This window comes from Sinohyriopsis cumingii, chromosome 2 (assembly GCF_028554795.1).
Source record: "Sinohyriopsis cumingii isolate HCF-2022 chromosome 2, ASM2855479v2, whole genome shotgun sequence".
Taxonomy (NCBI): Eukaryota; Metazoa; Mollusca; class Bivalvia; order Unionida; family Unionidae; genus Sinohyriopsis; species Sinohyriopsis cumingii.
In genome coordinates, this window is record NC_142962.1 from 130,579,180 (window position 1) to 130,597,857 (window position 18,678).

Consider the following 18,678-nt stretch of genomic DNA (forward strand, 5'->3'; position numbering starts at 1 on the left):
GCCTTTCCCTACGATTTTGGTAAATTATTTTATTTTAGGTTTGGGTTCTGGGAAAATGATTATTTCTGGGGGAATCTCCATTGTATACGCAGCGATACGAGCCCCTGTGTACTACAGGAACTTTAAGGAAGAGAAGAAAGTCCAGTGAGATGTCATTTATGTTAACTCACTTTAATTAAGCAACCCCAACGGCTGTTTTCAGGGTCACTCCCATGCCTCGAAAATATACTTTTCACTCTTGCCGTATTATTGTTTTGTGTCCTTCTTTGTGTATGTCTATTTTTGTGTTTTCAACTTCACCTGTGGGTATGCGAGAAAGCTTGCCAGTAGCTTCTCGAGGGTCGGTGGTTCTTTCTGGGGTTTTCCAGGGTTCTTCCTCCACCATTAATACTGGCCGCCATGTATAGCCTATCGTGTGCTGACAAATGGCGTTAAACCCTACAACAACAACAACATCAACATCACCTTAAACCATTACCCTCTTCCCCTTTGATCCCTACATTCCTTCTGTCCTATACGACCATTCCCATGTTCAACCTAAGAACCACTTTCGCACAGGATTTTGCCATCTTTGCTAGTCAAGGTTTCGATATGTTAACCCTATTTACACCTTAGCGGAACGATCAGCTATTTTAGTGCTATGTCCTAGCGACGTATATTGGATTTCATGGGTTGCCTCCCTTAGTATGTAATGCATGCTAACCAATAGCATAACACGGCTGTACATTGTACATAGGCCGAAAATGGTGCAGGCAACTGACTTCAAAAGGATAATTTGTAAGTTTGACATCAAAGGTATAACTACGTATCATTGAGAAGCCATTACACGGACCATCAGTGGAAATTGTTTATTTAAAAATCCATTCCAGTCGTTTGCTCCTCTTGTCTCTCATGTAGGAACCGTGTTCAGATGAGAACAACTTGATTTTGACTGGATGTGGCTACTTACCGCCGTATCCAATGAAATTCAGACACGAAGCACATAAATATCTGATCGATCCGCCAAGATTTTTGATAGTGCTAACATATCGGAACCTTGGCTAGTGAAGATAAGGATTTTCAATACTACTTAGAGCATATCGCATTAAGGTCAGCTTGAACACTGTTACTAAGTCCCTGCCAGATTGAGGTCAGCCACTTGTAACAATGTTCCCATTTTCCCCAGTGCCGTGACGTCACAGATGTTAAATTCCCTTATTGCCCCATCAATCTCATTTTGTCCGCAGTTCACACAGTGTCGTCATGCCACCAAATGTTAAATTACCGTAATTCCTCATCATGGAATCCCCCCCCCCCGTTCACCCAATTTACCAGTTGTGTTCTAAAATTGGATTCAAAATCATATATTTATGTAGTAAAATTGAATGAAGGCTACTCTTTTATTTAAGAAAATCTATAACACTAATGTAATTTAGGACCGGGTTGGATGGTACAATAACCGCTATAAAAATTTACTGACAGATTATTAGTGCATATAGTCCCAAGATTGTCATATATATTTTGCATATTTTTTCATTGTTATTTATTAAATTTTGTTACAACTCAAGCACATGAAATTCACATTGTCCTCTAAAACTGACAAATTATCTATTTAGATTAAATAAGCTATAACAACAAAAACAAAAATACATGCACAAAGTAATAGCTTCATGCTAGTTTCAGATTATCATACATTTGTTGCAAAGTTACAGCAAATTGAAAGAAAGGAATTTTAAAAAGTGATGAAAACACCACAAGCCTCTAGCTATGTAAAAGGGATTTAACATTGATTAAATTCATAATATGTACACATATGTAAGACTTGAAGAAGAAAAAACGGTAGAAGTCATGGAGAATTTGATGTTCATTGATCCTAATTTTGGACTAAACTTAAATAATCACATTTACGTAAACTTACCTAAAACATCAAAAACAATGTCGCTTCTTTTTCCAAGTAACTGTGTTAGTGCATCCACACAGAAGAATTTGGATTCTAATGCTAAGCCAAGACATTTATATGTCTTTTAGGTCATAGTTGACCTAATTAAGGTATTATGGTCTGATAAATAAAAACTGTTTTTTTTTCAATCCCAAAACAATGACCTTAAGATAGGTCCCTGACAGGTAGCTGATTAGAGCACATTGTTTCAGGTAGAAAGGTGATATTCGATTTAAACACCATCTACCATCCAGCTAAAGTATACTCTTGGTCTGGAAGAAGTAGCCTCTTAACACCTTTTACCAGCTGATTTAGTTAGTTATCTTCTTTTTCCTGAAAACATATGAGCTATCACCTCATATCATACAATTCGTCTATTCTGGAAAAAGTATTATCAATTAATAAATTACAAATTTTCCCTTAACGAAAGAAGAAGATCCGTTTCCAAAAAGGACACTAATTTAAAACAATTGCCGATAGCACATTTTACCTTTCAACCCTCAATATGGTTTACTTTGGAGGTTACTGGCCAATGGATCCAAGTAAAATCTGACTTTGTTCAAAGCATGCGGTCTTAAACTAAACTTAATGTATGTAAACATTCATTTCTTGTTAGACTTACCATAGTCGTAACCTCTGACCATTATGCACCAGAATCTACACGTTTCTTTGTTATCTCATATGTAAGTCATTCACAACGTATAATCAAGGAACTTACTGTAGAACAGAATAGATTTATATAATAAAAAAAAAACATATTTTCCTCTGAGCCTTAGTGACTGACCTATAACCTTGTGACCACAAAATCAACGGTTCTTCAATATCCAAAGTGCAAGCACTCGAATGACTTTAGTCGATGTACGTGGTCTCGAAATAAAGTAATTATACAAAGCGCATTTTTTAGTCTTTCAGTGACTGTGACTTTAACCTTAGATTTTTGAAACCCTAAAATCAATAGGTTCTTTTCCTACCCTACCTGTAAGCTATTCAGAAACTTTGGTGAACATGGTCAATAAATGAACTTTTGTGCACAAACCATTTGTGTGTCGTATCACAATAACTTTGAAATATAGCCACTTTACCCCAGACGCGATAGGCTTTTTCCATATCTCATGTACAAGTCATCCATGAAGTTTAATTAAGGTTTTTGATATAAAACTCATGTACAGAAACCATTTTGCTTTTTTCGGTTTCATTGACATTGATCTTCAAGGTCTATATCAAATCGATAGTGAATTTTCTTACCCCAAGGGCAAGCCATCCACAAAACTTTGGTAACTGTAGATCGTGGAAAATTCAAATGATCGTAAGGGAATATTTTCTCCTTTCCTTGTCCGATCTTTTCACCATGAAATCAATACGGTTTTGTAATGGTTCAAGGCATTTACAGTGTTTGGTAATTGTAGATGGTGTGAACTGTTCTTTTAGTCAGTGACCTTGATCTTTGACCCTAAAGTCAGTAGGATTCCACGTTGGCCTGTAGAATATGAACAACATTATTGTGCGGAGACGAAAATGGTGACAGACGGACCGACTGGCATAATAACTTTATGTATATTTAATTTCTATTATGTGCATAACTTTTGTCCATGGTTGTAAGTTGTATGATAATGTTTACGTAGCTACGTTTTGTTCGTGATTGTAAGTTGTAAACAACTTGTTTATGTAGCAAGAGTTTAAGGTCAGTCTTGTTCACAGTTAGTCCATGTTTTTCCGTTGGAAATTTTCACATTCTATTACGTAAAAGGGTCAAAAAACATGTGTCTAAATAGGGATTTTATACAAAAATAATTCATTAATACACTATTTTGGAATTATTGTAAACTCAATCAACGACGATCTGGATTTCATCATTGTGGTACATCAGGACATTCAAACTATTCGAATTCATTCGGAACATTCTGCATTCGAGGACTTGTCATAGGACATTAAGAATTATTTATTTGGGATTTAATTCACAACACTGTGTCTCTTAAACTTTCAGTTTGTTTTGTAGAGAAATAAATTGTTTGTTGACTTTACTTAAAAGGCAAGTGGTTTTGGTTTCAAAATATTAAAATAAAATAAAGACAAACAGTTACACATATAATTATATTGTTATAAAGGCTATACAATATATTAATTTAAAAAATATACAATTTTGTATAGTGTATTGGCATTAAGTCCATTAGGATACAAAGTATCTAACTTATGAATCCAATAAGTTTCTTTTATGAGTATATTCATGTCACCATGCACAATATATATTGGCGTGTAAGAAAAATCAAGTAGAGAGTGATTATTGGTGTTAAAGTGTGTTCAAATATTGGAGGGAAACTGAGGATCTCTATATGTTTTTTATATGAAAGCAATGATTATTTATTCTTTCAGAAACTTGTTGAAGTGTTTGTCCAACATATTGCATGCTACATTTTTTTTACAGGTTATCAAATAAATCACATCAGTTGATATGCAGTTAGTGTTATCACGTAGAGACAATATCTCTTTGCATTAGCACTATTGAAAGAAGTACTTTCTCTTATGTTTGCACATTGAGAGTACCTGTGTCTGTTACATTTAGATGACGAAAATTGTCTTTTTAATTTTTTGTTTTTTTAGTTCTAATTAGAAAATCTTGCAAATTCGTGGGTCTTCTATAAGCAAAATTGGTTTATTTTTGTAAAGTGATTTTACGCTGGTTTTATTTGATAAATTTAGGAGACAGTAATATTTATTAATTATACGACCTATATTAGGTAATGAAGGATTATATTGTATTGTGAGAGGAATTATATTTTTCTATATTTTACATTCTGCTGTGTCTAAAGCCTCATGTTGAGTAAGATTACGGGCTTTATTCAGCGCAGAATCAATTATATGAGGGATAGTTTCTATTTTGGAAATATGTTTGTAATTTATTCAACGAATTTTGTAATTGACAATCATCTGAAATAATATGTCTGTATCATTTGGCCTGGCTATATGGTATACCATTTTCACATGACATGGGATGACATGAAAATATTACACATATTGGTGGATATTAATTTTCTTGATATGAATATTTTGAATGGTTTGAAAATATTTAAATGAAATGAATCCTTTTTATCCAATATTTAGCATCTTTGCGGTTTTATTTAGTCAGATATAGAATAGACTTTGAGTCTCAACGGGTCCCCAGAGAAAACGAAAGCTGAATAATTGTTCGTCTACACATCGCAAATTTGCAAAATAAATGGGAAGTCATCTTTTGTTAACTCGCAATATCTTAATTTTTTATATGCCCGTTATCTATTCTTTTTTTTTGTTTTTATGCAAATATAAAAACTTTGCACCTCGCTGGCTGTAGTGGCGCATCCTTCACACGACAGTAACTCGAAAAACCTTTGTGTATAATTGACGCAGTGACGTCTAAAGTATAACGTGAGTCTATGTCACGCATCATCATCACATAAACAACGTTCTGATTAGTCTTTTAAGTTTTCTTGGTCAACTCTCACAGTGCCGCCTAGCGCCCCAAAATAATGGACACCTTATTTTTGTTTCACTCGTTTTTTTTTAAATGTATTACTCAGACGTTTAGTTTACAACTACATAATAATGAATGTAGATGCGAGCAAGTGACCCATACTAAACGAACTTACAGATATTATTTCTACGTAAAAAAAAACAACTGCAAAATCATTTTCCCCTGCGATTTGCTTTCATCACATGGATATGTAAACGTAAGGGGGATGTGGCACTAATTTCTTCCCCCCAGGAACATTTAGCATCCTGCTGTGCGGGAATTAACCCGTCGCACATGCTTTTTGGGGCGTACGCGACGTAAATCCAAGTAATCAATCAATCAACATGGATACATTTTGATCTCATCCGTTGAGCACGTATTGCATTTTCGAGTTTATGACAGAATCGCGTTCAGAATGTCAAAATGATGCCATGGCAATATAAAAAGTGATGCTGCATTTTTCTTTTCCTGAATATTAAAAATTTAATATTTTGTTTACCTTAAATAGGTATGGTTTATTTTCACAATAATTTAGAACACCTTGAACAACGATCATAGCACATTCTACCAGTTTTTTTTGGTGTTATTTTTTTTACGTTAGCATGACATCATTGGCAATATGACGTGTCAAATGAAGACTTTTTGATGGAGAGCTTGAAACGTTGATGCAGGCATGCATCTTTAAAAAGATAACTTCAATATGTGAGGAGTATTTATCATATGTAAAGCCTATTTTATTACAAAGTCTATAAATGCTGCAGCAGACTAGGAACAGTAATGCCTCAACAGAGATCGACATTAATTGAGAACTAAGTCACGCAGTGACATGACTGTTCATTCAGATGCACGTGATCAGCTAAACCAAGCGACAGCAGTGTTGACTACAGATGTAATTACCGTTATCTGACGAAAATAATGACCCAAATACTGGTGTTTTAAATGAGGAAACCATTGTAAAAGTTCCTCATTAACAAATTCAATGATGTACATCGCAAATTTTCAATAATTACAACACTTCTGAGTATTCTTTATTACTGTTGTTATAATCTCTATGCGTATGCAAACTGTAGTTACGCGTCATGGGCGCTGTGACTGCGTTTGCTTTCAAGCACCATTACTCCTATAAAATGTCAAGCTTGGCTTTCTTTCTTGATTGTACATATTTAAAATTTCTAGTGTTACTATCCCGACAGCACGTAGTTACCTACCTGAAGAACAAACATACAAAGATGATAAATAACAATTATATCGTTGTTTTATTTTTTAAGGCAGGAAGCTTTCTGAATAAAGAACAAAAAAGACCTGTTAATTATATCAATGTGCAACAAAACTGCAAAATCACTCAAGACCTCTGTGGTAATATAAACGGGAGACCTTGCCAAATGTGAGCTTCGTACTGGGATTTAGTCCATTGCTTCCAAGGGGTGAGTGTGTGTCAAGTTAAGATGATCTCACGAAGCTACGTGAGAGGTCTTGTTTAACGATACTAATGTTTGTTTCGTACTTACGTTCGGTTTCCTTTGGAATGGTGGTGGTTTCTCAACAGGGTTAGTCTGCAGTACACAATTGGGCGAACCTAGTTGCCCTGACTAGATGCATGCAAAAATGTTAATATTTCTGATAACATCATGTTTACCCATATGTCATACAAAGGGCTTTGAATGGATACCAATAATACCAGCAACATATTAAAAAAACCAAAACAACAACGGTCAAATTCAAATTTAATTTCAAAGGATATAGATAAAAAAAAATTATTTTCAAAGTAAAATCAAATGAGACTTTTATTTTACAGAATCCTTTCACTGCAATAAAACAAAATGTTTATAGCGTTATGTTTATCTATATTTTTTGCAACTTCTGGTATATGCTTGTTCTCTAATTTATGTAATTTTTATTTATGGCTGTAAATTGTTCAGATTATCATTAGTTAGATTTTTACCTACGCGACAGACTCTGTTAAGAGGATTAAATTACATACATGTAAATAAATGCTTACGCATGTGTTGACAATTGCTAATAATAATCTTAATAATAAAACTTAATGACTGGGTTAATTTCTCAGTGGCTGATAGGGTTTGGACGATTCTAGAAGAATTCAGTAACTACCCTTTGGTTGGGCTTGGTTACATGAATAGTATTTTTCGATAAATTGAGTAGTAAGATCCGTCACGTGGGGCATGTTACAAAATTTAATCATAATAGAAGGTGCATAAAAGGAGAGAACTGAGCAATCCGGTTAATTCCTATTATGGAGTCATCATTTATTTCTTGTGTTCCTATTAAAGTCTGCAGACGTGTTTCATGTTATGTGTGCGTGATTAGGATTTTTAACATAGCTTTAACAATTTTTTCAGTCATATCGCTACGATTCTGCAGTGTGGCAGTTTATAGTGATGTCCAGCACTGAGGCATCATGACCCAGACATGTAGCATGATGTCCCACCCAGTCACATTATCCTGACACCAGGCCAACAGTCCTAGCACTAACCTCTTAATGCTGAGCGCCAAGCAAGGCAGCTGTTAGTACCATTTTTGTAAATCTTTGGTATGACTCGGCAGGGGATCGAACCCACAACCTCCCGCTTCCGAGACGGATGCTCTAACCACTAGGCCACCGGAGCGGTGTTTCATGTTGTACTTAGATTTTACTGGATAGGAAAAAAACATTTGTTTGGAGGGTACAGTGGAAATTGAAAGTGCTCATTATTTGAACTATATTATTCTGGAACTATTATGAATTATCCAAAGACCTCCTGGACGACGCGATTTTGACAACGTCACGAATCGTGGCGGACTAGTACATTTCCAGTTTTGAAATTTATACTAAACTTCTCATTCATTTTGACTTTTATATAACTTATCAGGATTATCTGAATTTACTTCATAATGCTGTACGTTTCTCTCACATTGTCATTTATAATTTTGATGATTAAATTTTTTGTTAAGTTTTAAAAACCTTTCTGGTTTTGCTTTTTTTTTTTACTTTATTTATGATCATATAGTCGTAGTCTGTTTTTAAATAAGAACGTGTTTCCTCTTTTACAAGAAGAATACTCAAGGTAGGAATTCCTTGTAAGAACTAATGTGGCAGAAGGACCATAATAGACACATTATGTTTGCAAGAACTATATTTGGATGTCTACAATAGGTTGTAAGATCAAATGCACCTATGGTGCATTCTACTGGATAAATTTGCCCACCAAACACTTAAAACTTAGTTTTTGTTTTACATGGAGATAGGCTGACATGATCCCACTGTCTGATCAGTTCGTGATTCTTTAGTCGTTCCTAGAAACTTTAATTGAACAACTCAATCATATAGTCCACAGCAAAAGAGTGCTCCTCATTCGTTTGCTATGCATGTCAGCCAAGATAAAGATTATGTAAAACATTACAAGCACAATGAAGATCATTTCAAGATAACGAAAGCGAGTTCATTCAGTTTTCTTGAAAAGGCTAGTACACCAAAAGATAGTAGTATATTATCATGAGGCATCTGACTAAGCCAAATCAGGACTATCAACGTCTGATGCTAAATGTGATGAAACTTGTAGTAGCCCACTGAACCAAACTTCTGAAATTTCATAATTACAACTTTCAGTCATGCCACCCCACTGAATGTGGTATGCAATGTAATTACATATTTACAAGTAATTAATATTAAGTAGACCATGCTTCACACAAATAGCCAGACAACAGAATTTTAGAACAAAAGCAAAAATTGATCTTTCACCTTGGCCTTGAAATTATAACCTTGAATGTGATTTCCTGTACAAGGTTTAGTAGTGACACATCTACATATGTGTAACAGGTGTACCTAGTTCCACGTGCCTATCTTCAAGGGTTTTAGAACTGTAAGCATAGAGTTAAAAAAAAGTAAAATTAATTTGTGACCCTGAACTTCAAGTTACAGTTTCAGGTACAATATGCAGCACAACAAAGCTAATAGTAATCCATAAATGTACAACGTATTATCCATTTATTTCACATGGGATCAGCGTCACTGAATAATATATACAAATGTTGTCTGTTGACCTTGACCTTGAATATGGACAATCAAGTCAGGTTCAGTTTTATAATTGGTGTCTTGCACTGGCAAACTGTTTCTCACTGGACAAAGTAGGTCCAAAATAAGACAAATTATCTCTTCCTGACAGACCATTAACAGACAATTATAACATTAAATAAAATTTCCACATAATTGAAATGGGAATGTTTGAGATATACATATTTTGTATGGATTTAAAAAATTATTTATCCAACTATTTAGCAATTTTGTCCTGAAACTCACTTCGTACTGAACTAACAAGGTAGTGAATATCAATGATGCAAATTTCATTAAACTTTCTGACAACATATTTTTAAGTATCTGCATACAACATTAAAAATTTACTGTCAAGGAAAGGAGTGATATATATATTTTATTTATTTGAAAACAGATCATCTATTACAATATTTTATTTAAACAAGAGACAGATGAGACTTGGCAAACCTTAGTCTTCTTATAATGAAAATGCATACATCTTGTGGTACATCCAGGATAGAGCAAACATACAATTTATATACTGTTCTGCTTTCTCCCAAGATATATATATATATATATATATATATATATATATATATATATATATATATATATATATATATATATCCTTCTCTTGTGGGTACTGTTCTGCAATAGTGCTGTAATGTTAATTGTTATCTTGCAGATAATCAAAGATACAGTGTACATCATTTATATATATATATATATATATATATATATATATATATATATATATATATATATATATATATATATATATATATACACACTGTACTGCCTTCACCCAAGGGTACTTTTTTCCAGTAGTGATGAAGTACTGTACTGTCTTGTGGGATAGAGTGCCCATACCCTACCAAACAACACTATGCATTAACAGTTCCCAAGGGAAAAGGCATTAGTGGATTTAGTACGTTGCACGACATGAACATGTGGCAATGTGCCTGCTGGAACTGGTATTATGACTGTTACCAGGCAACTAATCTGGAACGAAGGGGAAATGCACACTGTCCTAAAATACATCTGTAGTAAGCCAATCAGAACTTGAGAATTTATTATGTGATCAACTAGCTTACTAACTACCTGACCGCTCTGGTGGCCTAGGTGGTTAGAGTGTCCACAGGTTCTAACCTAGAACCGAGTCATATCAAAGACTTATAAAAATGGTACTATGAGCTGCTTCACTGGACACACTGCATTAAGAGGTTTGTGTTAGGACTGATAGGCCTGGTGTCAGGATAATGTGACTGGGTAGGACATGACGTAACATGTCCACGCCAAGATGCCCCAGTGCTAGACATGACAATAAACTGTCACACTGCAGACATCACAGTGATATGACTCAGATTGTTAAAGCTATGTTGAAAATCAATAAAAAAATTTTTTAAAACTACTAACTATATACATGTTTATATATCGTGGAAGAATGATAAACACAAGAAAATTTCTAAATTCAAAATTTAGACATATGGATGACACCTTAACATAAAATGGAATCATCAGGAAATTTTTGTAAAATATAAAACAATTAAACATATTTGCCTATCTAGTTTTTACATGGATCTTCAATGAGGTAAATTTGCTTCTTTTCTAATACAGTGATCCTGATTTCCTCCTTAATACCCACCAAGGAAAGTAATATTAGAAAAGGAAAGTAAAAATACAGACAAAAAATGTTAACACAAAATATTATAACATGGAATGCTTTCAATATTTTCTGTTGAAGATAAGAAAATGACTGAATTAATTTCAGTTATTACAATAAAAATGCAACTGGTCAAAAATTTTACTACATACCATGCCTTGATATTACAATAAAATGCAACCAGTCTAAAATGTTAATACATACCATGCCTTGATATTACAATAAAATGCAATCAGTCTAAAATGTTAATACATACCATGCCTTGATATTACAATAAAATGCAACCAGTCTAAAAAGTTACTACATACCATGCCTTGATATTACAATAAAATGCAACCAGTTCAAAATTTCATTATGCCTTGATATATTAGTTACAAATATCATAACAAGAGAGCATCGTAATAGTATTCATAACTGAAATGGAAGCATTGATTGTGGTATACAGGTGAGCAGATACGCAAGAAATTAAACTGGCAAATGGTATTAGGTTATTTGCTGAATACATAAACATCTGACAAGCTGCTTGCAAAGTTTCCACTTTTGCAGTAGAGTCAAGTTAAACATTCATGGTCTAATACTTAAAATATCAAGGTAAATTCACTGGTTCATTCATTATCAACATCTGCAATAAACATTGGACAAAATATATGATCAAACACACAAATGCCAGGCTCAGATATCAAACTGTATCAGTATAGAGACTCAATGATCATATGACCACAAATGCCAGGCTGACGTATAAAACTGTCATAATAGGGACTAATTATTATTACGACCACAAATGCCAGGCTGTTTAAAACTGTCATAATAGGCACTAATTAATATTATGACCCCAAATGCCAGGCTGTTTAAAACTGTCATAATAGGGACTAATTGTTATTACGACCACAAATGCCAGGCTGTTTAAAACTGTCATAATAGGGACTAATTAATATTACGACCCCAAATGCCAGGCTGTTTAAAACTGTCATAATAGGGACTAATTAATATTACAACCCCAAATGCCAGGCTGTTTAAAACTGTCATAATAGGGACTAATTAATATTACGACCACAAATGCCAGGCTGACGTATAAAACTGTCATAATAGGGATTCAGTGATCATATGACCACATATGCCAGTCTCACAAATAAAACTGTGACATGACAGTGACTCCATGGTTATATAAACACAAATCCCAGGAGCACAAATAAAACTGACATTGATAGTGACTCCAGGATTATATGACTACAAATGTTAGGCTCACATATAAAACTATGCCATTATAGGGACTGGTGATCATATAACCACAAATGCAAGGCTTAAATATACAGGTCTCTGTGACATGATAGGAACTTGATGACCACCTGTGACAGATACTCAGTGACACAACTATGCAATTAGAACACACATGAAACAAAAATGTAAACACATAAGATGATGCCTTGTATATATTCTATACATTAATGCTATTGATCTATTGTTTTTAAAATGCAATAATCCTAGGCATGGTTGTTTTTTTGTGCGTGTGTGGGATCTCTTCAGTGCAGAGGCTAATTTGTTTTATGCTATCCCATCTTTATACGCTTAGTTTCAGAACAACAGATGTTTTTACTGCTCTGGTGGCCTAATGGTTAGAGCGTCCGCCTCGGATGCGGGAGGATGTGGGTTGCGATGCCTGGCTAAGTCATACCAAAGACTTATAAAAATGGTACTAACAGCTGCCTCGCTTGGAGCTCGGCATTAAGAGGTTAGTGTTAGGACTAGTTGGCCTGGTGTCAGGATAACGTGACTGGGTGGGACATCATGCTACATGTCTGTGGCATGATGCCCCAGTGCTAGACATCACTATAAACTGCCACAATGCAGACATCATAGTGATATGACTTAAAAATAGTTAAAGCTATGTTAAAAATCCAAATCACGCACACACACTCAGATGAATTGTTTAGAAAAATCCATATAACTGTTGCAAAGTAAGTATTTATGGTCGGATTGGGTGGAATTGTACAAAGTGATGCATATTATGGTTGGATTGGGTGGAATTGTACAAAGTGATGCATATTACGGTTGGATTGGGTGGAATTGTACAAAGTGATGCATATTACGGTTGGATTGGGTGGAATTGTATAAAGTGATGCATATTACGGTTGGATTGGGTGGAATTGTACAAAGTGATGCATATTACGGTTGGATTGGGTGGAATTGTACAAAGTGATGCATATTATGGTTGGATTGGGTGGAATTGTACAAAGTGATGCATATTACGGTTGGATTGGGTGGAATTGTACAAAGTGATGCATACATTCATGAAAATTAAAAAGAAAGAAGTCATTAAATTTGTGTGTTCATGGTTATATAGCAAATGGGGAAACTGGGTGGGAAAATATTGGTAAAAAAAAATAATGTATACTTTTCCATCAAATATATAGATGTAGCTATGTGTATATGATCTATCCACATATCACTTGTATCCCAAATTCCTTATTTCTAGTCTAAGCTGAATTGTGCAAGTTTGACCTTCTAACATGTCCATTCTTTTAGTATCTTATAATATTTAGTTGTTGCAGTATTTCTCCAGAGTTTAATAACCACAAATGGTATCCATATAAAATATATGATTCAGTACTTATTTATAATCAAATGATAAGGAACCAATACTGCACAAACAGAAAACGATAAATAATTATAGAAATATACACTGGTAACCATGGTGACCAAAGATAGTCTTAAAATTGAGTGAAAGGATTACAGAGACGAAACATTTATTATAAAACTTTATTGGCAGACACTTTTATTCAAATGAAAACAACATTCATTCCCTAAAGAAGTTGCAATCAACATGTTTTAACACTAATATTATTATACATGCAGACAAATTATGTTTGTGTGCAAAGAGAATATTGTTTCTGCACTGAAGTCCAATGAAGGTTGCTTATTAGAAAACTTATTCAATTTTCACATTTGGAATCTGTTTCCAGACAGATGTCTCACATATTATTATGTAAACACAAGTGTACACATTCCTACTGCTAGCAAGAATCACTTACACACATTTACAGTAAACATCTGACTCTAAACAAAACTGCAGTTACAATATCAACTACAGTGAACTCGAAAATGAAACCAAAATGTCTTTGTCTTTTTAATGTTTAAAATGTGTTTAAAAGATCCAACTTTATTCACAGATTCATAGTGATCTCGTACTAAAGAATAATTTTGACAGCTCCTTTACTGAATTTTTGTACATCTGAACATTTATATTTCTATCAATATATAAAATACATATCAACAGTAATGGATACACTAAATTAATTGTTATTGCTACAGATGTTTAATTAATGCATTTGTTGATCATCACCTAAGTCTTATAACTTCGTTACTAACTGTCAAAGGCCTACTGGATCTACATATTTAGTTTTTGCCCAACTGTCAGCAGCCTACTTGATCTACATATTTAGTTGTAACCCAATTATCAGAGGTCTACTTGATCTACATATTTAGTTTTAGCCCAAATGTCAAAGGCCTACTTGATCTACATATATAATTTTAGCCCAACTGTCTGAGGCCTACTTGATCTACATATTTAGTTTTTTTTAGCCCAACTGAGGCCTACTTGATCTACATATTTAGTTTTTTTAGCCCAACTGTCAAAGGCCTACATGAACTACATATTGAGTTTTTTTAGCCCAACTGTCTGAGGCCTACTTGATCTACATATTTAGTCTTTAAGCCCAACTGTCAAAGGCCTACTTAATTAACATATTTAGTCTTGGAATCTTCTAGTCTTTATAGTTCTTAATGTGATTTAGGTAAAGCAGTATTATTAGTAGTGATCTACTCATTAGAATATACTGGTGTACTGCTTTTTGTTTTACACGTTATAAAAAATAATCGGCTGCAAGTTGCCACTGTCCTTACAAAGCGAAGTGAGCTATTTGATCTTGAAATCAGGCTGAAATATATTGTTGTCGTTGTGGGCTTAACACAATTTTTCAGCACATGATAAGCTACACTTGGCAGCCAGTATATCTGATGGAGGAAGAATCAGGGAAAACCCAGTGAAAAATCAGTGACCCACAGGAAGCTACTGCCAACTTTCTCACATGCACAAGTTGACCGAGGCCAGGACTAGAACCCATGTGGACTGAAGTGAGACATCAGTGATCTGTAATGGCTAGGACCTTAGACCATTCAGCCAAAAGGGGCCCAACTGAAATATGTAACAGTGTAAGTGCCAAGTGTGAGTCTGCAACACTTTGAATGGTAGATTATGGGTCCTCTACAAGTGGCATTTATTGACATGTATACTGTTGAGTACAGCATTAGATTAATCAAGAAGCTGTACATATCTATTATTGAAATTGCAGACATTTACATAATTGTCAGTGACTGATTATGAATCTAAGAAGCCAAATGCCAAGATTTTTGATATTTTCAATAATGATTATTACTTACAACTTGCCAAGAATATCTGAAAGAAAACAGACACATCAGATACAGATTATGATGGTGATAAAATTACAAATCAAAGTTAATGACACTGCCAGTGTGCAGTGTAATCTTTATAGAACTGAAATTTAGAGAATTATTTTTCAAAGAAACTGTAACTGCAAAGTGAAACCCACACATGGCTAACTCTGATATGTGAATCATATTAAATTGCAGATATGGTATTTTTTAAATCATATATAATGTGGACATTTGCAAATATTAATTTTGAAATAAAAAAAATTTTAAAAAAGACTTTGCATATTTTAACATTATTTTTAATGTTTTTCTTGTAGAATTTATTAACATGTGCTGTAAACTTTTAAAACTGCACAAGTTTGAAATTTAAACAATTTATGAATTATCATCATTAACAGAGTGTTGGGGTTAAACAGTTCTGCTTATAGAAAATTATTCTGTAAATGACAGCATTGCATTTATTCGTAAATGTTATAGTCTTATGCCGTTTACATTATTTGATCTATGTCCATGTTATTTCAACATCAATTTACATTATTTGATCTATGTCCATGTTATTTCAACATCAATTTACATTATCTGATCTATGTCCATGTTTTTTCAACATCAATTTACATTATTTGATCTATGTCCATGTTTTTTCAACATCAATTTACATTATTTGATCAATGTTCATGCTTTTTCAACATCAATTTACATTATTTGATCTATGTTCTTGCTTTTTCAACATCAATTTACATTATTTGATCAATGTCCATGCTTTTTCAACATCAATTTACATTATTTGATCTATGTCCACGCTTTTTCAACATCAATTTACATTATTTGAGGGGCCCCGAGTGGCTGAGTGGTCTAAAGCGCTCTCCATTACGGATCACTGCCATCTCACCTCTGTTTGCGTAGGTTTGAGTCTCGGATTTGGCCAATGTGGGTATGTGAGAAAGCTTGCCAGTCTTCTTGAGGGTCGGTGGTTCTTTCCGGGGTTCTTCCTCCACCATTAATACTGGCCACCATGTATAGCCTATCGTGTGCTGAAAAATGGCATTAAACCCTACAACAACAACAACATTATTTGATCTATGTCAATGTTTTTTCAACATAAGTTTGCATTATCTGATTACTGATGTTTTCAAAAGTAAATGAGACTTCAAAATTTCCATTTCTAAACTCATGTTACTAAATTAACGAGTTAAAATATTCCTCTAAATTAGAGTATTAACAGTGCTCGCTCAAAGTCTTATCTGTGACTTAAAGTTACATACTATCTTTAGCTATGTATACATCCAACTGCTAACAGCACAGATCCATATCTACCGTTGCATAATTTGCTAGCTAATCCAACCAGTGAGACACAAATACTATCATGCTAGTTCTCTACAGAAGCTATTCAACAGAACACCAGTACAGAAGAGTTTAAATAACTTAGAAGAAACTGGTCTCTATAAAAAATTATACACGTCAGTTTTGACATAACTTTATACATGTACTTTTATTATATACTGAATTATACATATCTACATTTTACACATTTATAATTTTACAATTTACAGTTGTTACTTTTACCTTTCACCATCTGTGTTTACTGATACTGATATTTATAAAAATATATTTAATATAATTTAATATCACTTACAAATCTTACCTTTATCAGTGAACTATATAGCTTAGGATGTGATTATGTGCAAATCCGCTAATGGATCATAAGATGGTAGCCAAGGATCTTCACTATTTGTTAGTTACAAACCATTATAGCATACAGTTTTGTTTCAAAGTACAAAATAGATTCGGGCATTAAACATCATTTACAATATTCTTCTATTTCCTTGTATAACAACGGTATACATTATCAAAATTCAGTCCACCCAGTGTTGCATGCAAGACTTTGCAATGAGGAGCTCCACTATCACTTCCAAAATTGACGACAACAGTAAACAATTAAGAGTGTTAGACATAAATATGAACTTACAAATTATGTTTCTGCATCAAAAGTCATTTGCCATCATTTCAACCCTCAAAAATGAGTACGTAATCTGCTTCAATGTCCATTCATAAACAGATTTTGACATGATATAGGTAACAGCTATTCAAAAGAATGCCCTAATAACTGTAACCCCTATAAGTAAAGATTACAACATACATTACTTCTACTTTCCATGGAATGAAATTCTCACCACTAAATTTGACAATTATTCATCTGCCATATTTACAGATTACACAGATATAACTGAAATGTGTGGAAGTGTAGCTATTTTCTATGATTTATTAGTACTTCATGCATATTTTGTTGTGAGAAAGATAAAAAAGGAATGAATTTTGCAATACCAAGGCCTGGATGCCACATTGTCCATAACTGTAAATAATTACCTTGAATAAATGGAAGTAACTGCCATCAGGTATTTGTCTGGAGTTTATGTAAGTAATATGTCCTGACAAAAAAAAAAACAACCTAGCTTATCTTGTCTGGAAACCGTAGACCAACTAATTATTATATACCATATATACAAACGTAAAAGCTGAGCCTGACTAAAAACAAAACAGTCCCTGATCTGCCATTGTATGATGTGCTGGCAGAGCAGTGTATATGTTGTTTTTTCTACTGATAACTCCTAACTGCATTCCACAGGTCCAGATCTGCTTGTACATTATGTGACCACAGACCTGGCTCTGTACAGTTTGCAGCTTGATGCAACTTTTAAGTGTGGATATATGGTAGTTCTTGTGTATTGGGTGCAATAAAAGACCAATTATAAGTAATATTTATTAAAAAATGTTTATTCCAGAATAGTGTTGTTTATATGAAATACATGGAGTATCGGGTGCTGTATCTTCTAATGCTGAGCAAGAATTGGAAAGAAGGGGCCATTTATCTCTTTCAATATGATTATCCTGTATGAAATGATTTGCATGCATCCACATTTGCTGACTGATGAAGAAGTTCGTGGACTGCCTATCATGACTCCTGAAAAATAAAAATAAAACTACTGTAATCTTGATGCCACTGAATTTATTTCCACAAAGAAAAGGATCTTTTGTTGGAGACAACTCAAATAATTTATATATTTTGGCAAGTCTTGGCAACAAAAGAATTAAAGTTATTTGGCAAGGTTTGTAAATTTTATTTGTGAATGAGCACA

General features: G+C 33.8%; 1 protein-coding gene across 3 annotated transcripts in view; it reads right to left on the bottom strand.

The window, feature by feature from the left end:
• Positions 1-18,298: 18,298 nt before the first annotated feature.
• The window catches only part of LOC149805841 (erlin-1-like), a 46,164-nt gene continuing 45,784 nt past the window's right edge, over positions 18,299-18,678 (bottom strand). For all 3 annotated transcript variants that reach the window (XM_089950558.1, XM_089950559.1, XM_089950560.1), the window contains one exon: positions 18,299-18,503. In XM_089950558.1, the coding sequence (XP_089806684.1) occupies positions 18,495-18,503 (9 nt within the window). In that variant the 3' untranslated portion in view covers positions 18,299-18,494. The remainder of the gene's footprint in view (positions 18,504-18,678) is intronic.